Source organism: Vulpes vulpes, chromosome 4 (assembly GCF_048418805.1).
Source record: "Vulpes vulpes isolate BD-2025 chromosome 4, VulVul3, whole genome shotgun sequence".
NCBI classification, from domain to species: domain Eukaryota; kingdom Metazoa; phylum Chordata; class Mammalia; order Carnivora; family Canidae; genus Vulpes; species Vulpes vulpes.
The window spans coordinates 143,155,773-143,171,846 of NC_132783.1; the positions used below are offsets into that span (position 1 = coordinate 143,155,773).

Below are 16,074 nucleotides of genomic sequence, written 5' to 3' on the forward strand. Positions count from 1 at the left end.
CTCATCCTCATGGTTCCTCCAACCCCAGGTTATGACACTCATCCTCATGGTTCCTCCAACCCCAGTTTATGACACTCATCCTCATGGTCCAGAAGGGAGCCTTAACCATCACATTCAGGATTCGAGTAGCAAGGTGAAGGGGACATGATATCTCCACATCAGTCGTCTTCTAGGGAAATTTCCTGGGGGCTTGAGAGAGAACTTTGCTTATGTGCCATTGGCGATATAAGCCTCAACAGAGGCTAGGAAAAGGAATGTTTATTCTGAGTAAGTGAGGTGCAGAAATGCAGTGCCAGCCAAGACGAATGGGTGCTCAGGGACGGAAACCAGATAGTGAGTTGGACCAGTAGGAGTCTGCATCACTACTGTTTTCGAGATGTTAAGTCAAACTGAATAACCAATTTAGAAACTTATTTCATGAAAATCTATCATCTTAGATGATGATGTGTGTGTGTATAACAAGAATATAAGTTAAACATAAAAATAGTGTGATGGTGGAAATACTTCTAGAAGACGTGAAGAAATTCACAATATCTTTTTGTCACTTGGGCATCTGCAGATAAGTAGAGAAACTTACTATTTGGTATCACCATTTTCTTCCATTTGGTTTTCCAATTTTTTAAAAAGAATTTCAGCTAGATTTCAGGAAGGCTAGAATCAGCCACTGGAGGTAATTTTATGATATTAACTACTGCAGCCAAATAGATCAATATTGTGAATATTATCTTACCTTCTCATGTATCTTCAGGAAATTGTCCTTCCTACTATGTGTGTAACTTAGTTAATATATAAAACATTGAAATAAAACTCCATATAAATATGTTTGCCTTAATCTAATAAGTTTGCATTAATCTAATAAGTTTGTATTAATCTAATAATAATGGAGTTTGTCTTGAGAGACAAATAGTGACAAGATAAATGATAAATCTCTTTTATTTCCTCTTATTTATATATTCTTACTCAACATAGTAGGAATGTTCAGACATGTATTTTGAACTATAAGTAATAAGATATTGCTTATACTACCATATAGTATATGACATTGCAAGTTTTGCAAATGCATATTTGGCCCAATATTTGAATAGTGTCCTTAATTTCCTCTGTGTAAAAGGAACTTAGTGAAGAAGCAGGATTCTAAATATATAATAATATATTTGAAATATAATTTTCTTATCCAATATTTGTGTCTTTGATTGTGACAGCCTTTGAAGTGAAAAGCAAAGTATAATGTTCACCGAATGAAAACATGATTTCACAAAGTTTCTCTGTAAAATATTTTTATAATGAAATATTCTGACTTGAAAATTTGGCATTTTAACACTACTCATGCAGCAAGTACTCTGGATTAATCGATGTATTTCTCATTTCTCTTTCATTCAACAAATGCTTCCTTATTGGCTACATTGCGAGAAGGACTTCACAGGAAATGGAAAATGCATGCTGTGAGAACCAAACACAAAAAACCATACCGCCCCCCCAACCCCATACACAAAAACAAAGAACCTGGCACAAAGGGAAAATTAAATAATACCTCTATAAATAATTAGAATGCTGGTCTGCAATAGTAAAACAGAACTAGATAGTGCTCTGGTGGTTTTGAGGAGCGAGCAGTCCCATTGAACTATGGTATCTGGAGAGCCATGGGAAGGGTTTGAGATGCCACCTGCCTATCGAGCTGACAGGTCAGGCTGCCACAGTTTGGAGCTGCTGACAATATAAGAGACTTGGGAGCACATAAAAAAAAAAAAAAAAAAAGAAGAAGACCTTATTACTCATATCACAGCACGTGGCATGAGTTCTTCTTGTTGTCTCTCACACCCCTTGGGGTGACATGAAGCAGCCTGGGTGTATGTTGTACACACACCCTGGGTCACGGCTACGGACCCTAAATGTTGGAAATCTCCATGTCCTGTTGGGTCTGCTACCAGACCTCTTCAATTGTGTCCTAAAGGAAGACATTATAATCCAGGCAGAAAACAAATCTGCTTTCTGCCGCAAAGGGAGGTTCTAAACTTCCTTCCAAGGCTGTTTGCTCTACATGTATCCACGGAAAATTAGCATCAGACAACGCTGGCAGTGCCACTCATTCAGAAGATGTGAAGAAACGCAAGAGACCCGAAGAGAACTGTTCTCTAAGTCAGAGAGGTCTCGGTGGAGAAACATCCATCCGTCCAGGCCTCAGATGATAGATTTGACTAAATGAAATTTGGAGAATAAGGCTCTAGGGCTAAGAAAGGGGAATGAGCCGGATGAGGGAGCAATGCCTGTATGTACACACACGTTTCCATAACTGACTGCATGAAACTTAACATCTTTTGCACTTACAATAGTAATATTTTTTAAAGATTTTATTTATTTATTTATTTATTTATTTATTTATTTATTTATTTAAGAGAGAGAGAAAGAGATGGAGAGTGAGAGAGAGCACAAGCAGGGGGAGGACAGAGGGAGATACAGACGCCCTGCTGAGCAGGGAGCCTGATGCAGGACTCGATCCCAGGGCCCTGAGATCATAACCTGAGCCGAAGGCAGATGCTTCACTGACTGAGCCACCCAGGTGCCCCACAATATTAATATTCCCAACAGAAAAACATAATATGTGGAAGTTAATGCTTTCTGATTTATAGGTTTATGTTACTTACATATTATATTTTAGAGAGAGCAATATTTTGAGATAATTTATATATATTTAAGCATTTATATGCATTTTAGCAAATGCAATTTATTGTATCAAACCTTTGGGGCTATGACAATACTCTAGAATGGTCAGACTGAGATTAAAAATACTGATTTGGGAATCAACCGGGTGATAAAACTTGAAAGAAATTTCAGTGAAGCCTCTACAATCTATGTGTTTGTTTGTTTGTTTTAAGATTTTATTTATTTGAGAGAGAGAGGACATGAGTGGTGGGGAGAGGGGCAGAGAGAGGGGGAGAAGCAGCCTCCCAGGTGGGCAGGGAGCACCACGTGCGGCTCCTTCTCTGGACCCTGAGATCGTGACCTGAGCCCAAAGCAGGCACTTAACCTGCTGAGCCACCCAGGCTCCCCCAATCTATGTGGTGTCTGAGTATTTGCATTTTGACCATAAGCATAAGAGCCCCGATTGACACAGATCAAGAAGAGTAAAATTGCTAGACAGGCCAATTACCAATTGAGAGAGGGAAAAACAAACAAGCTTATGAAGAGAGTAGTGAAAATAGAGACGGAAGGACAGAAGGTGGAACAATACTCAGAGGTCAACGTCATTAAGAATTTAATAAGAACTAGACATAGAACGAGGGAATGATACCAATATTCTTGATCATTGAATCCAAAAATGACGGGAACCGCAGTGCTAGCATCAGACATATGCCGGAGAATGCATCTTGCCAGCTGTGGGAGTTATGCCTGTAAGCACCAACCCAACAGATAATTTCAAGATTTTGGAACATCCTGGAGATAATACAAACACACACACACGGAAGTAAAGATAGATAAGTATTAAGTGATTATTTACTAAACTTAAAAGAAAATGTCTCTTATTCAGTACTTGTAACTTTCACCTTAATAAGTAAGTACCCCAGAATTCAAACGTGGTATGAATTCCCTTTATTTAAATCTTCCTGATAGTATGATGGCTTTAAATAATTCATCATGGAAAAGTTAAGTCGCATTATTTTCAAGGTGACACAAGGAACAGCTTTCTCATCTGATGAATATACAGATTTGACAGTCGGGAAGCCCCCCTTGCGTGTGTTGAGCATCGTGTTCCATTGACATGTACTTACTTCTCCACACACGATGTCTCTGTGCATCTCACAAAGAAAATAATTCCAAAAAATATGGGCTTTCCCTATACTTCATCTTCTTTGACATTTTCTGTTTAAGCGAGGCTTGATCAATGCAAAGTCAGATAATTCCCTACCAAGTAACATATCACGCTGGCGATTAGAGCTTGGTGGCAATTATGACTCTAGGTTTTTTGGATAATGTGAAACATCTCCTGTCACCCCTCATGTATGGAAACTAAAATGATAAATTCACACAAAAAAAATCAACAGAGTATTCTTTTACAAAGACATTTTCAAAATAAGAAAAAGGACAAAGAGAACTTCGTTTTTTAAAAAAAAAATTAAACAGAAGGCATGTTCTAGATCTTTTAGAGCTCAAAGTGTATAAGTTAAGAACCACTTGGTTATTAAAAAAAAATCAGTGAAAGGCACACATTACAAGGATTTAAGATTTAGGAGAAGTGTGAAAATCCATTTCTCTGAGGATATTGTTTCCTGGGAGCTCTATGAAGGAAAGCCTGCGCTGAAGATGTATAAATGGCTGTTTGATCTCGGGTGATGTGAGTAACTCCCTATAAGTGAGAAAAGTAATTTATAAATAATAGTTGTTGAATCGTAAATTCAAATAATCAGATTGCTGCACATGCTCAGGTACTTCAGTGAGAATCTTTATTAGTAAATGAAAAATATGAAGCTCAGAGAAAAACATTACTGAGAAAAATGTGATAATGTTCTACAAGATGAACATCTGAGGCCATGTCCCTTGACTCAGTGCGCTGTTACTGACTCCGCTCTGGAAGCAATGCTGGTTCACTTAAATTAAGTATCAAAGCAGAGGAGTGAGGTCTACATTATTCATCATTGCACGCAGTGCATTCTTTGGAAATTCCTCCTTTTTTTTTTTTGGAATGAGGGTAATGCTTTGTATCAGGGACAGTTCTTGTTTTCCAAATAACAGATATCAACTATGACTCTGGAAGGCAGCAAATAAATCCATTGGAAAGACATTGGGCAGCCATGAAATCTGATGAGGGCTGGAGAACCGGGTTTGAGACATAGGAACCAGAAGAAGTTAGATATATATATATATATTTTTTTTAGAAGTTAGATCCTAAGAAATGATGCCACATAGTCCCCACTCAAGCAGTGTAGCTAGAATGACCCTCTAGTCATTCAATTGCCCCTGGACCCCCCCACCCCCCCCAAGGCTGCAGGGCTCGTATGCACCACATGTGGACCTTGAGAGCCTCCCACTGCTGGGGAAAAGTTCTCATTTCTCCCTTCATCCATCATTCGTTTCAGCCTGTTGGGATGTGCCTATGGAATTAAGGTGCTTATGACACTGGTATAAATTCGAACTAAAAGGTTGTAAGGAAGAAAGTGTCAGATTCCTAAGGGTTCAGAGGTGACAGGGTCTGCTTACCAGAGTTCATATATCGGCCTGGTCCAGGAAAGCAGGGAAGGTATTTGAGTGCTGCTTGATCGGAGAATGGCAGGTGTCTGCAACGTATTTCTACTGTGCTCGTCTCAGTGCTTTATTATACTTTGTGTTTCAGTTCTTTCTAACCTTATGCAGGGATGGATTTCTGGGAGCAGGGCAGATTTTTGTATTTACATTCTCTCTCCTCATAGTAGATGAAGTTACTTACAAAAGTACAGTAGTAACGTTTACGTGTGTTCTTTCATTCCACAGAGCCTTATTCATCACTTTATAATGATCATAATAGAGGTTCTAAGCATATGTATGCAGATTACAATGCATTTATATATTTTTTGGAATGCCAGGCAAGATCAAGGATTATAAAGAACATGCTCATTCTACACGTCTGTGATGCGTTACAAAACCAGTTTCTTCACCTTCACTCATGAATTATGCTTTGTTAAACAACTTCGCATAAAGGGCAAAGATGTTAATTTCATTTAAAAATCACACCAAATGGTGTGAAAGTATTACGATAGCACCTTCTATGCATTCATCGACTTGACTTCTGAGAAGAAAGACTGAAGTTTTGTTTTTGAAATCTGTGACTTGAAAATTAAGTCTTTTGATACATAAATGTATACATATGTATATAAAATTACCCAAATAATTTATTAGACTCAAAAGAATATTAAAATCAATTATTCAGGCCCCAGACTTTGCTAAATGAGAAAGTTGAGACTTAAAGAAATTAGATGATTCATATGTTTGTACTGTAAGTACATTGTTGGAAAAAAGAAAAAAGGAAAGAAACCTGATTTTTTCTGACTTTCCTTCCAGTGCTCTCATCATTGTAGAGCTAGAATGGTATCTTTGAAGAAATATGTTAAATTGACTTCTTTCCCTTAGTCAAATGCATTTCAGTTTCCTCACGATTTGATAGTTCATTTCTTTTTTAGGGTTAAATAATATTCCATTGTCTGGATGAACCACAATTTATTTATTTATTCACCTGCTGAATGATATCTTGGTTGCTTCCAATTTTTGGCAATTATGAGCAAAGTTGCCATAAATATTTGCTTGCAGGCTTTTGTGCGGACATAAGTTTTCAACTCTTTTGGGTAAATATCAAAAAGCACAAATGCTGGTTATATAATAAGCCTATGTTTAGTTTTGTAAGAAACCGTCAAATTGACTTCCGAAGTGTTGCCACCACTCACGGATGAGAGTTCATGTTGCTCCCCATCCTCATAAATATTTGATATTGTCAATGTTCCGTATTTTTACCATTCTAATAAGTATGTAATAGTCTCTTATTGTTTTTTTATTTTATTTATTAATTTTATTTTATTTATTTATTTTTTTTAGTCTCTTATTGTTTTAATTTACATTTGCTGATGGCATATGATGTGGAGTATCTTTTCATATTATAATTTGCTCTATATCTTCTATGGTGAGATGTCTGTTAAGGTTTTTGGCCTATTCAAAAAAGTAAAAATAAATTTCAAAAAATTAAAAAGTATATTAGAGTTTTTGTGTCATTTCAACTTCAATCAGTGAAAAATATATCTTTGCTTCCATAAAATATTGCAAACTTCAAGTTGTAGTTACCAGATAATTAAAAAGAAATCCTGGTTCTAACCCAATACAATTCTTGCATAACTAGTAAATAAGCATTACCATTAACCCTAATTTATGGGGAGAGACTTTGATAGAAAAAAGCAGCATATTTTGAGTCTCATGTGAGATTTTTTTCAGTACCTACTTGATACAAATATTTTCTTCTCAATTGTGTGAAAGAATTGTGCTATGGCTACTAATTTGTATTCAGTTTTTTAAATCCTTGTATTGTCATGTCATCTACCTCATAATTCATTCAGATCTGCATTTTGGTTTGTGGTGGTGTGCGGGGATTTTATGAAATGAGAAAGTGATTCATCTAATAGTTTTACTAGATAGAGCGGTCATAATCTTAAATCCTTTTTTTTTTTTCTAAATACATATTAAAACACACATATAACATCCAGCAAAATTTGCTACACAGTTTCATGTTTTTATAAGCTAATAATTTCAGGGTCAACTTTTTTTTTTCTCTCTTCTCCTGTCTCTTCTTTTCCAGAAATATTTCTTTTTTTTTAAGGATTTTATTTATTTATTCATGAGAGGCACAGAGAGAGAGAGGCAGAGACACAGTCAGAGGGAGAGGTAGGCTCCTGCAGGGAACCCGATGCGGGACTCGATCCCGGAACCCGATGCGGGACTCGATCCCGGATCACACCTTGAGCCAAAAGCAGATGCTCAACACTGAGCCACCCAGGCGTCCCTGAGGAATGTTTCTTAAGTTTTGCTTTATTGACCAATTGTACTAAAATCTGAGACCAAGTCCTCAATATTTATTATTTGAAAATCAAAGTGTTGCCTCCTGTTCTCTTTGCCACCATTCTTTTGTTCCTGTTACCTTTTTTTATATAGCTGCTAGAATTATATGGAATGTCATTCCATGCTTAAAAATCCGTTTTACCTATATATTAAGACCACACCCTGGAATATTATCTGCAGGCCGCTCAGAATCCCTACAAGCTGTAATTCAGCCAGTTGATCCCCTTTCACTCATATTCAGCTGTGCCAATCTGGTCTCCATGTATGGAGTTACTTTAAATCACATTCATTTTCTTTTTTTTTTTTTCAGGCATCTTCTTTTCTGCCGTGTTTTGCTTTCTTCTACTCTACTTACTAAGCAATCCGAGTACCTACTTCATTGATCTATGACAGTTTTTCAACCCTAAAATATTTTGAGCATTTTTAGAAATGCAATGAGTCACATGTAGCGTGTAATCCATGTATAGTGTGTGTTGTGAATTTCTACCACATTGAACAAAAGCAAAATAGGCACAAAAGCAAGCAAAATTCATACTTAGTCTGGAGTACCTAATCACATATTGTGAAGATATCATATTAGACATGTGCAGATACTCATGGTCAGTTTCTGAGCATTTCTGCACTCCCTGGGGCTGCATTTCTGTTGTTTCAAAGGATTTTATACATACACACATCTATAAAAATACAAATACACATATACACATATATATGCACAAATATCCAAATGCATAACTTGTTTTAAAATACAAAAAAATAAGAAATAAAATAAAAATATACGTATATAAGCATATATATTATTTGTGTGTGTGTGTGTGTGTATATATATATTTGTTTTTAAATATTGGGAATGGTACAGAGAGAGAAGTCCTTGTAAGAATGTCACAGCATGCAAGCTTATGGATGACCATGTAAATGCATATTTGTCTGTATTTCCAAAATAATTTGTGTATATTCTTTACCTATCAGCATCATCCTACACCATAGTATAATTTGCATTCACAGCATATATGTCAAGCTACCATGTTTTGTAATCTATATCATTTTCTCTCTTTCCATTAGGCAGAAAATGGTTGTCCATGTTCACTTACTGTGAAGATTTGGAATCAGACAACTACAGCTTTGATTCTCCAAGTGTTTCAGGATGTAAATGTAGCCTGACCTTTCCCTGATGGGCAGTTAAATCATGGACACGCTAAACAATTTACTTTGGACTGTCCTTTCAAAAGATGCTCTGGCCTCTCTCTTGAATGCGCACTAAGCATTTATAACTGACAAGGAAAAGAAAGGAGACTGTGAACTGGAAAGCTATCTTACAATGAAAATTACGAGCACATCTTGCATCTGTCCAGTCCTCGTGTGTCTCTGTTTTGTGCAGAGGTGTTATGGAACTGCTCACCACAGCTCCATCAAGGTGACCAGAAACCAGACCAAACACATCGAAGGTGAAACCGAAGTCCACCATCGTCCCAAAAGGGGATGGGTTTGGAATCAGTTCTTTGTTTTAGAAGAACATATGGGACCAGATCCTCAGTATGTTGGAAAAGTAAGTTTTTATTTTTTTTTTCCTATTCCAAGAAATTATGGAGTAAGGTGAGAATGGAGTTGGCTTGGTTTTGAAAAGACATGGAAAGTAGAGTGGAATATGCTATAGGATACTATTACTTATAATAAATGGTTTAAAATAATGACTGCAAAGTAATGCACTTTACCAGTCACGTCACCTCTCCCTAAACATTAGTCCATCCATGCTGGACTGAATGTTCTTCACCAGTATATTACTCTTTACATTCTTTTGTATAAAACGGAAATATTTAATTAAACACACAACTGAGTACTTTTACTTTATAACCACGAAGGTATTTTGGAATTCACAAAGTCATTTATTGGTGCAGCAATGTTCACATTTTTAAATCGATTGCTAATGCGCGTGAAGCAGAAAGAGCACCCTTTTTTTTTATGACATCTAATTTATTTTTGCTAACTGATACAGAAATTGTATTTGAATTTCAGTCATCTTTTAAAAGCACATGGATATTATTTTTCAATTCCCCAAATTAATTTCCATTAAAAGTGCTGATATATTTTAAATACGCCTTCAGCGTACACAGGATGTACCGGTTTTGTTAATGTTCTGAAAGAATGAAGTTGATAAAATAATCAGTAACTTCAGACCAACCTCCCTTTCTCTGGAAAATACAAGACAGTTTAATGGCTTATCAAGCCCTTTAGGATATTGTGTGCTCAGTAAGAGTGGACAGCTTAGCCATGTATCATGTAGGCTCCAGGGTAGAGAGTAGAGTGGGAGGTGGAGAGACCTGATGAATTACCAGCCGTTGGAAGCAGCCACTTCGGTTTGTTCAGTACCTCTGGGAGACACAGTAAGCACAGCAGGAGAATCTCCATGACTGCAGGCTCAGTGAATTCCATCTCCCTGCTTGACTATTTATTTTCACTTTAGCACTGTTAGGAAAAAAAAAAAAAGTACTCCATCCAAGCCATGGTGCTTCCCTAATGTGTAGGCAGTACAGGATCACAAGCCATCTGCTGTAGCCCTCATCCAACAGGGACCGGGTTGCAGCTGTATTTTCCAGAGCCAGCAGGAGCTGCAGAGTCAGAATGTGGTACAGAAAAAGAGATCTGAATCGATTCTCTCATTTTCTTATATGCATGTTAAAATGAGACAAAACAACTCATCTTCATCATTTCCTTTTTGTTTTTTTTTTCTACAAAGTAGCCCACAAAGTAAATGGAGACAAATGTGCTAAGATAAGAAATATGTACTGAATCACTTGAAAATCATATTTGTTACGAACGTCAAAGTACTTTTCTGTCGTCATTTCTCTTCCTTGAAAAGGAGAAACATAAGAAAAAGAAAATCCCCCCTTGAGGTGCATACTAGGAGAAAAACATATTTAATGATTATAAATACTCTGTTATGTATCTTTCTTGTCATTTCAATCTAACTGAAAAACAAAACAAAACCCCCAAGAATTTGCTGGAAAGGGACAGATCAGAGAACCTTTGATTTCATCTGGTGTCACCTCGTGTAGTGGAGGATGAAGCCGTAACAGGTCAATTTCACACATTCCTCTGGGCTTGGGTGACGGTGAACACAGGGTGGAGAGCTCGTACCCGTGGAGGTCTGTGAAGCCGGTCACGTTTGTGGAGGTTCTGTGGAAATTTGTACCTGTTCTGGTCTTTACAGTATCAGTGAACAAATACGAAGGGTCACACCCAAGGATGTGGTTCTCTTATGGCCTATCTGACCTGATCCCCTCACTTAGTCTTTCTGCTCTGATCTTCCTGTATGAGATTCTAACTGAATTGTATTTTCTACAACTAATTTTTTAAAGACTACAAAGCTCAATCCATATGTGCTTAAAATAATTTTGTCTCATTATTTTAATTTGTTCAAGAAGCGGATTTATATTTCACATTTACAAACACATTAATAAGGAAACAGCTACTTATTTCCACTTACAAATAAAAAAATAGAATCATCACGATTACCACGAGCCTGAAAACTTCTCCAAAGAACTGAAAATTATCACCTTAGACCTTCTCTGCCACAGAAATGACAGCAGTTTTGTCAGTAGAAATAATTAGTAGTCACGCAATGCAGTTTTTGTGTTAAAATAGTATTTTTATAAATGCGTTATGTAGCTTCACTTTAAATTATCCTTGAGCTCTTGTTTATAGCTTTGTGTATTTGGAGTTATATTTCACATTATAGAACAACTTTAATTGGGCTTTTGATTAGGGCTCAAGTCCCTGTTTTGATGCATACCAACTTTTCATAAATTTCTTATAAATTTTTTAGTGTTTTTGTAGTCAATGGTTAGATTTTTATGGAGGCATTTATTTCGCTGCCAGCAGTCAATGTATATAGTTCACTACTAAGACATTTATATGTGGCTAAGGCCATGATCTATTTCTAATGGTAAATAGTGCAACTGTACTTGTATATGCATTTTATATATATAGTTACCATTGTGGATACATATAATTACACATACATGCATATGTGTGTGTACGTAACTGATAATCCATATTTTTTTCCTGATGGTAATGGCTATGGGATATCAAATACCAAAACTAGCATGAATATATCTCATGTATCTGATCTCATGGAATTATTAAAGACCTTTTTATATATTTCATTGACTTAAATATTTTTTAAAGATTTATTTATTTATTCATGAGACACACAGAGAGAATGAGAGGCAGAGAGACCCAGGCCGAGGGAGAAGCAGGCTCCATGCAGGGAGCCCGATGCGGGACTCGATCCCAGGACCCCGGGATCACACTCTGGGCCAAAGGCAGGTGCTAAACCGCTGAGCCACCCAGGATCCCAATCCCATTTATTTTACACATCCCCTCACCTACCCCTCTTCTGGCAACTACCAGTTTGTTTTCTGCATTTAAGAGTCACTTCTTCATTCGTTGATCTCTTTTTTCTTCATAAACTTGTTTTGCTTTTTAAATTACACATATGAGTGAAATCACATAGTATCCATTTTTCTCTGTTTTACTTATTTCACTTAGAATTACACCTTCTAGGTTCACCCCTGTTCTTGCACATGGCAATATCTCATTCTTTTTTATTACTAATACTCCTTCATATATATACTATATCCTCTTTATCCATTTATCCATCAATGGACACTTAAGTTGCTTCCATATCCATGCTATTGTCAACAATGCTGAATCAACATAGGGGTGTGGATATCTCTTTGAATTAATGTTTTTGTTTTCTTTGGGTAAATAACCCAGTAGTGTAATTACTGTATCATACGGTAATTCTATTATTATTTTTTTAAGGAAACGCCATAATCTTTTCCACAGTGACTGCACCAATTTACATTCCCACCAGCAGTGCAGGAGGGTTTCTTTTTCTCCAAATCCTTGCCAACAGTTGCTATTACTTTTCTTTTTGATCCCAGCCACTCTGACAGAGGTAAGGCGATATTTCATTTCACCCGCCAGAATGGCTAGAATCAGAAAGACAAGAAAAGTCCTACCATTCTTTTACTAAACCACATATATTTTTTAAAGATTTTATTTATTTGAGAAAAAGAGAGGATGGGTTGGGGGAGTGGGTACGGGCAGAGAGAGAGAGAGGGAGAAGCAAATTCCCTGCCAAGCAGAGCCTGACACGGGCTCCATCCTGATATCCCCAGATCATGACCTGAACCGAAGGCAGATGCTCACCCGACTAAGCCACCCAGGCGCCCCTTGACTAGACCATATTTGTATTTGACTCAGGATCTTCTGAAATTTGAGGTTCTTGGTGTTCAGAATTAGTGGCAGTAGATAGAAATGCATTCTTTAGGCCTTAACATCTATAGTTTATCACATATATTAGAAAATATTACTTATTAAATAAAAAATGGTGTGAAAGTGGAAATGCTTATGTTAGACAGCAGCAATTAGAACTCAGAATGCATTTGAATTTCTCCTTTTTAGCCATTTTCTATTGGCTCTTTTATGCCTTTGTCTCATAATTCCCAGTAGATTATATCCTAGATGTGTAGGTTGTAATTGCAGAGTGTATTGACTCTAACTAGTTTATGTTAGAAATATTTAAACATATGTAATTAGTAGAATGTATCTAAAAATATACATTGCAAGTAGTGTCTCTTAACGCACAACAGCTGGCAATAGGCTTCATAGATTTCAAGTGGTAACTGCTTATGATTAGCTATATGTTATGCTTCACAAATACATGTTATTTTCATTTGAATAACATAGATGATTACTTCTTTAACTAGTGAAGCATTCTTATATAAAAAATAAAGGAAATTCTGTTTTACCAGGAGATCTGTAAATGGATATTTTTTACATTTATGATTTGATAATTAAGGGGAATGGAATACAAATCATAAACAAGAGGTAAGAAACTAAAAAGTGTGTTTCCACTTAGCAGTGATCTTGGGGTCCTGGGATTGAGCCCCACGTTGGGCTACTTGCTCAGCAGGGAGCCTGCTTCTCTCTCTCCCCACTGTCCTTGCTCTCTCTCTATATATCACCTTCTCTCTGTCTCTCTATCAAATAAGTAAAAGTAAAAATAAAAATGAATTCAAGGGGGATCCCTGGGTGGCGCAGTGGTTTGGCGCTTGCCTTTGGCCCAGGGCGCGATCCTGGAGACCCGGGATCGAATCCCACATCAGGCTCCCGGTGCATGGAGCCTGCTTCTCCCTCTGCCTATGTCTCTGCCTCTCTCTCTCTCTCTGTGACTATCATAAATAAATAAAAAATTAAAAAAAAATTAAAAAAAAAAAATGAATTCAAAAATAAAGTATATCAATTAAAAAGAAATGGAACACAGTCATATTTCAGAAAGAAGTACATTGAACCCAAAAATCAGATTCACATTAGAACTGCCATGGATGGTTGGCCATTTTTACTTTGGGTCCTGTTTTCAATTAAAATGATAAAATCTGTTTATGATTGTATTGATATAAAGACGACTATAATGCAGCCTGAATAATGTTTATTTCATATTTTATTCTGATTTGGAAGTGGATTAAAACATTTTCTGGACCCCTTAAGTATCATGAACCCTACTGATTTTTCCAACTGTAACTAAAAGACAATTTAGCCCTGGAAAAAATTATTTCTGGACATTACCAAAGCTTCCAGGGATGAAAGTCACTGCTGGGTTAGTGCCACCGACACACACACGCATACACACACACACACACACACACAGGTGGATATGTGTAGATAGTAATATAAAGTTCACAGTGTAATAAATATAAATGTCAGGGCGGCCATGGCATATGTATCATGACCTTTAAAAAATTGTCAGTGTAGCATTAAGAAATGCATGAACTAGGGGGGATCCCTGGGTGGATCAGCAGTTTAGTTCCTGCCTTCAGCCCAGGCCCTGATCCTGGAGACCCGGGATCAAGTCCCACATCAGGCTTCCTGTGTGGAGCCTGCTTCTCCCTCTGCCTGTGTCTCTGTATCTCTCATGAATAAATAAATAAAATCTTAAAAAAAAAAAAGAAATCCATGAATTAACTTAAACATTTTAAAGTTACATTTAAATAATATCACATATTCTCTAAAAATGTAATTACCTTAATCAAATTTGATTTTTTTTTAAAAAGGAGATTCTAAATTTCTACAATTATTTTTTTTCAAAATATTTTATTTATTTATTCTTGAGAGATAGAAGGAGAGACAGAGCCAGAGACACAGGCAGAGACAGAGCCAGAGACACAGGCAGAGGGAGAAGCAGGCTCCATGCACCGGGAGCCCGACGTGGGACTCGATCCCGGGTCTCCAGGATCGCACCCTGGGCCAAAGGCAGGCGCCAAACGGCTGCGCCACCCAGGGATCCCTAAATTTCTACAATTAAATAAAATATATGCCAAATCAATATCCTCTTTTCTGCATCCAATGTCTTGTAGAACTGGATCAAAATAGTTAAATTTCCATGACGATTATTAGAAAAGTTCCATATGCATATAGAACTATATATTATGATTAATTTCACACGACATCATGTCATCACAATGCCACCTCTATAAAATTCAAATGTCATGTTTTGATACACGAGTTTTCTATTTCAAGGAAGTCGTGATAAAAGATGTTCATAAAATTATAATTTTGACAATATTAGATGACAATTGGGACCTTTCCTTGCTGCACACTCAATTGTTAATTCAGAGCTGATAATGACATTAAAGATATCATATATTCTTTTCTGAAAAGCTTGGCCCTTCCTTATCCTTTCTACATGATTTATTCTCTCTTTAACCTCAAAATCATGTATTTAATTTGAAACTATAGCACTTCATATCAAAAGAGATGTGAATGTTCTCTTTTAAAGAAAGAAAAAAATATATAGAATAGTGGCAGTAATAGTGATGATGAGAGAAGAATTTCATGCGCCCTATAGAAACTGATCCTCATTAGGGAATCAGATATCTTGCAGTTCCTTCATTGGCGCTGCCATAACTAATCCCCTGAATAAGAAGAGGTCACTTAACTGCTTTGAGCAGAGAGTAGTACTCTGAGGAATGAACAGTCAGGCTGATATCTAAGAATGAATAGGATCTAATCATAATCAGTCCAAATTGGTGGTGTGCTCACGACTACTGGGAATGGAGGCGTGTCCATTGTGAAGGAATGACGCAGGTAGAGATTCTGGCAAGAAAAAGACTCTTTGGGTTTGAGGTTCATAAAAAGACCCGGGTGCCTATAATTCATATTTAGAGAGATAGGAAGACAATTGTTGACTTTTCAGAAGAAAATTACATGGCATCATTGTATTTATTATCGGGCAACCACTTTGTTCTATGAACACCTGAAATGCAGGGAAGAAGTTTGGGAAAATCCAAAGCAGTTGAATTTCGGTAAAGGAGTTAATATAGAAACAGAAAGTAATAGCGTGTAGTTTGGGGACTTTTCCTGTAATGATTCCAGGGATGATGTATTCATGGACTGTATCATGGGCTGTGGACTCAGGAGAAGACTGAGACATGGATATGAGTA

At 36.8% G+C, this 16,074-nt stretch overlaps 1 protein-coding gene across 33 annotated transcripts in view; it reads left to right on the plus strand.

Moving 5' to 3' along the window:
• The window catches only part of CDH18 (cadherin 18), a 948,807-nt gene that overhangs the window by 632,845 nt on the left and 299,888 nt on the right, over window positions 1-16,074 (plus strand). For all 33 annotated transcript variants that reach the window (XM_072757177.1, XM_072757194.1, XM_072757200.1 and 30 more), the window contains one exon: window positions 8,629-9,112. In XM_072757177.1, coding sequence (XP_072613278.1) covers window positions 8,885-9,112 — 228 coding nt within the window. In that variant the 5' untranslated portion in view covers window positions 8,629-8,884. The remainder of the gene's footprint in view (window positions 1-8,628; window positions 9,113-16,074) is intronic.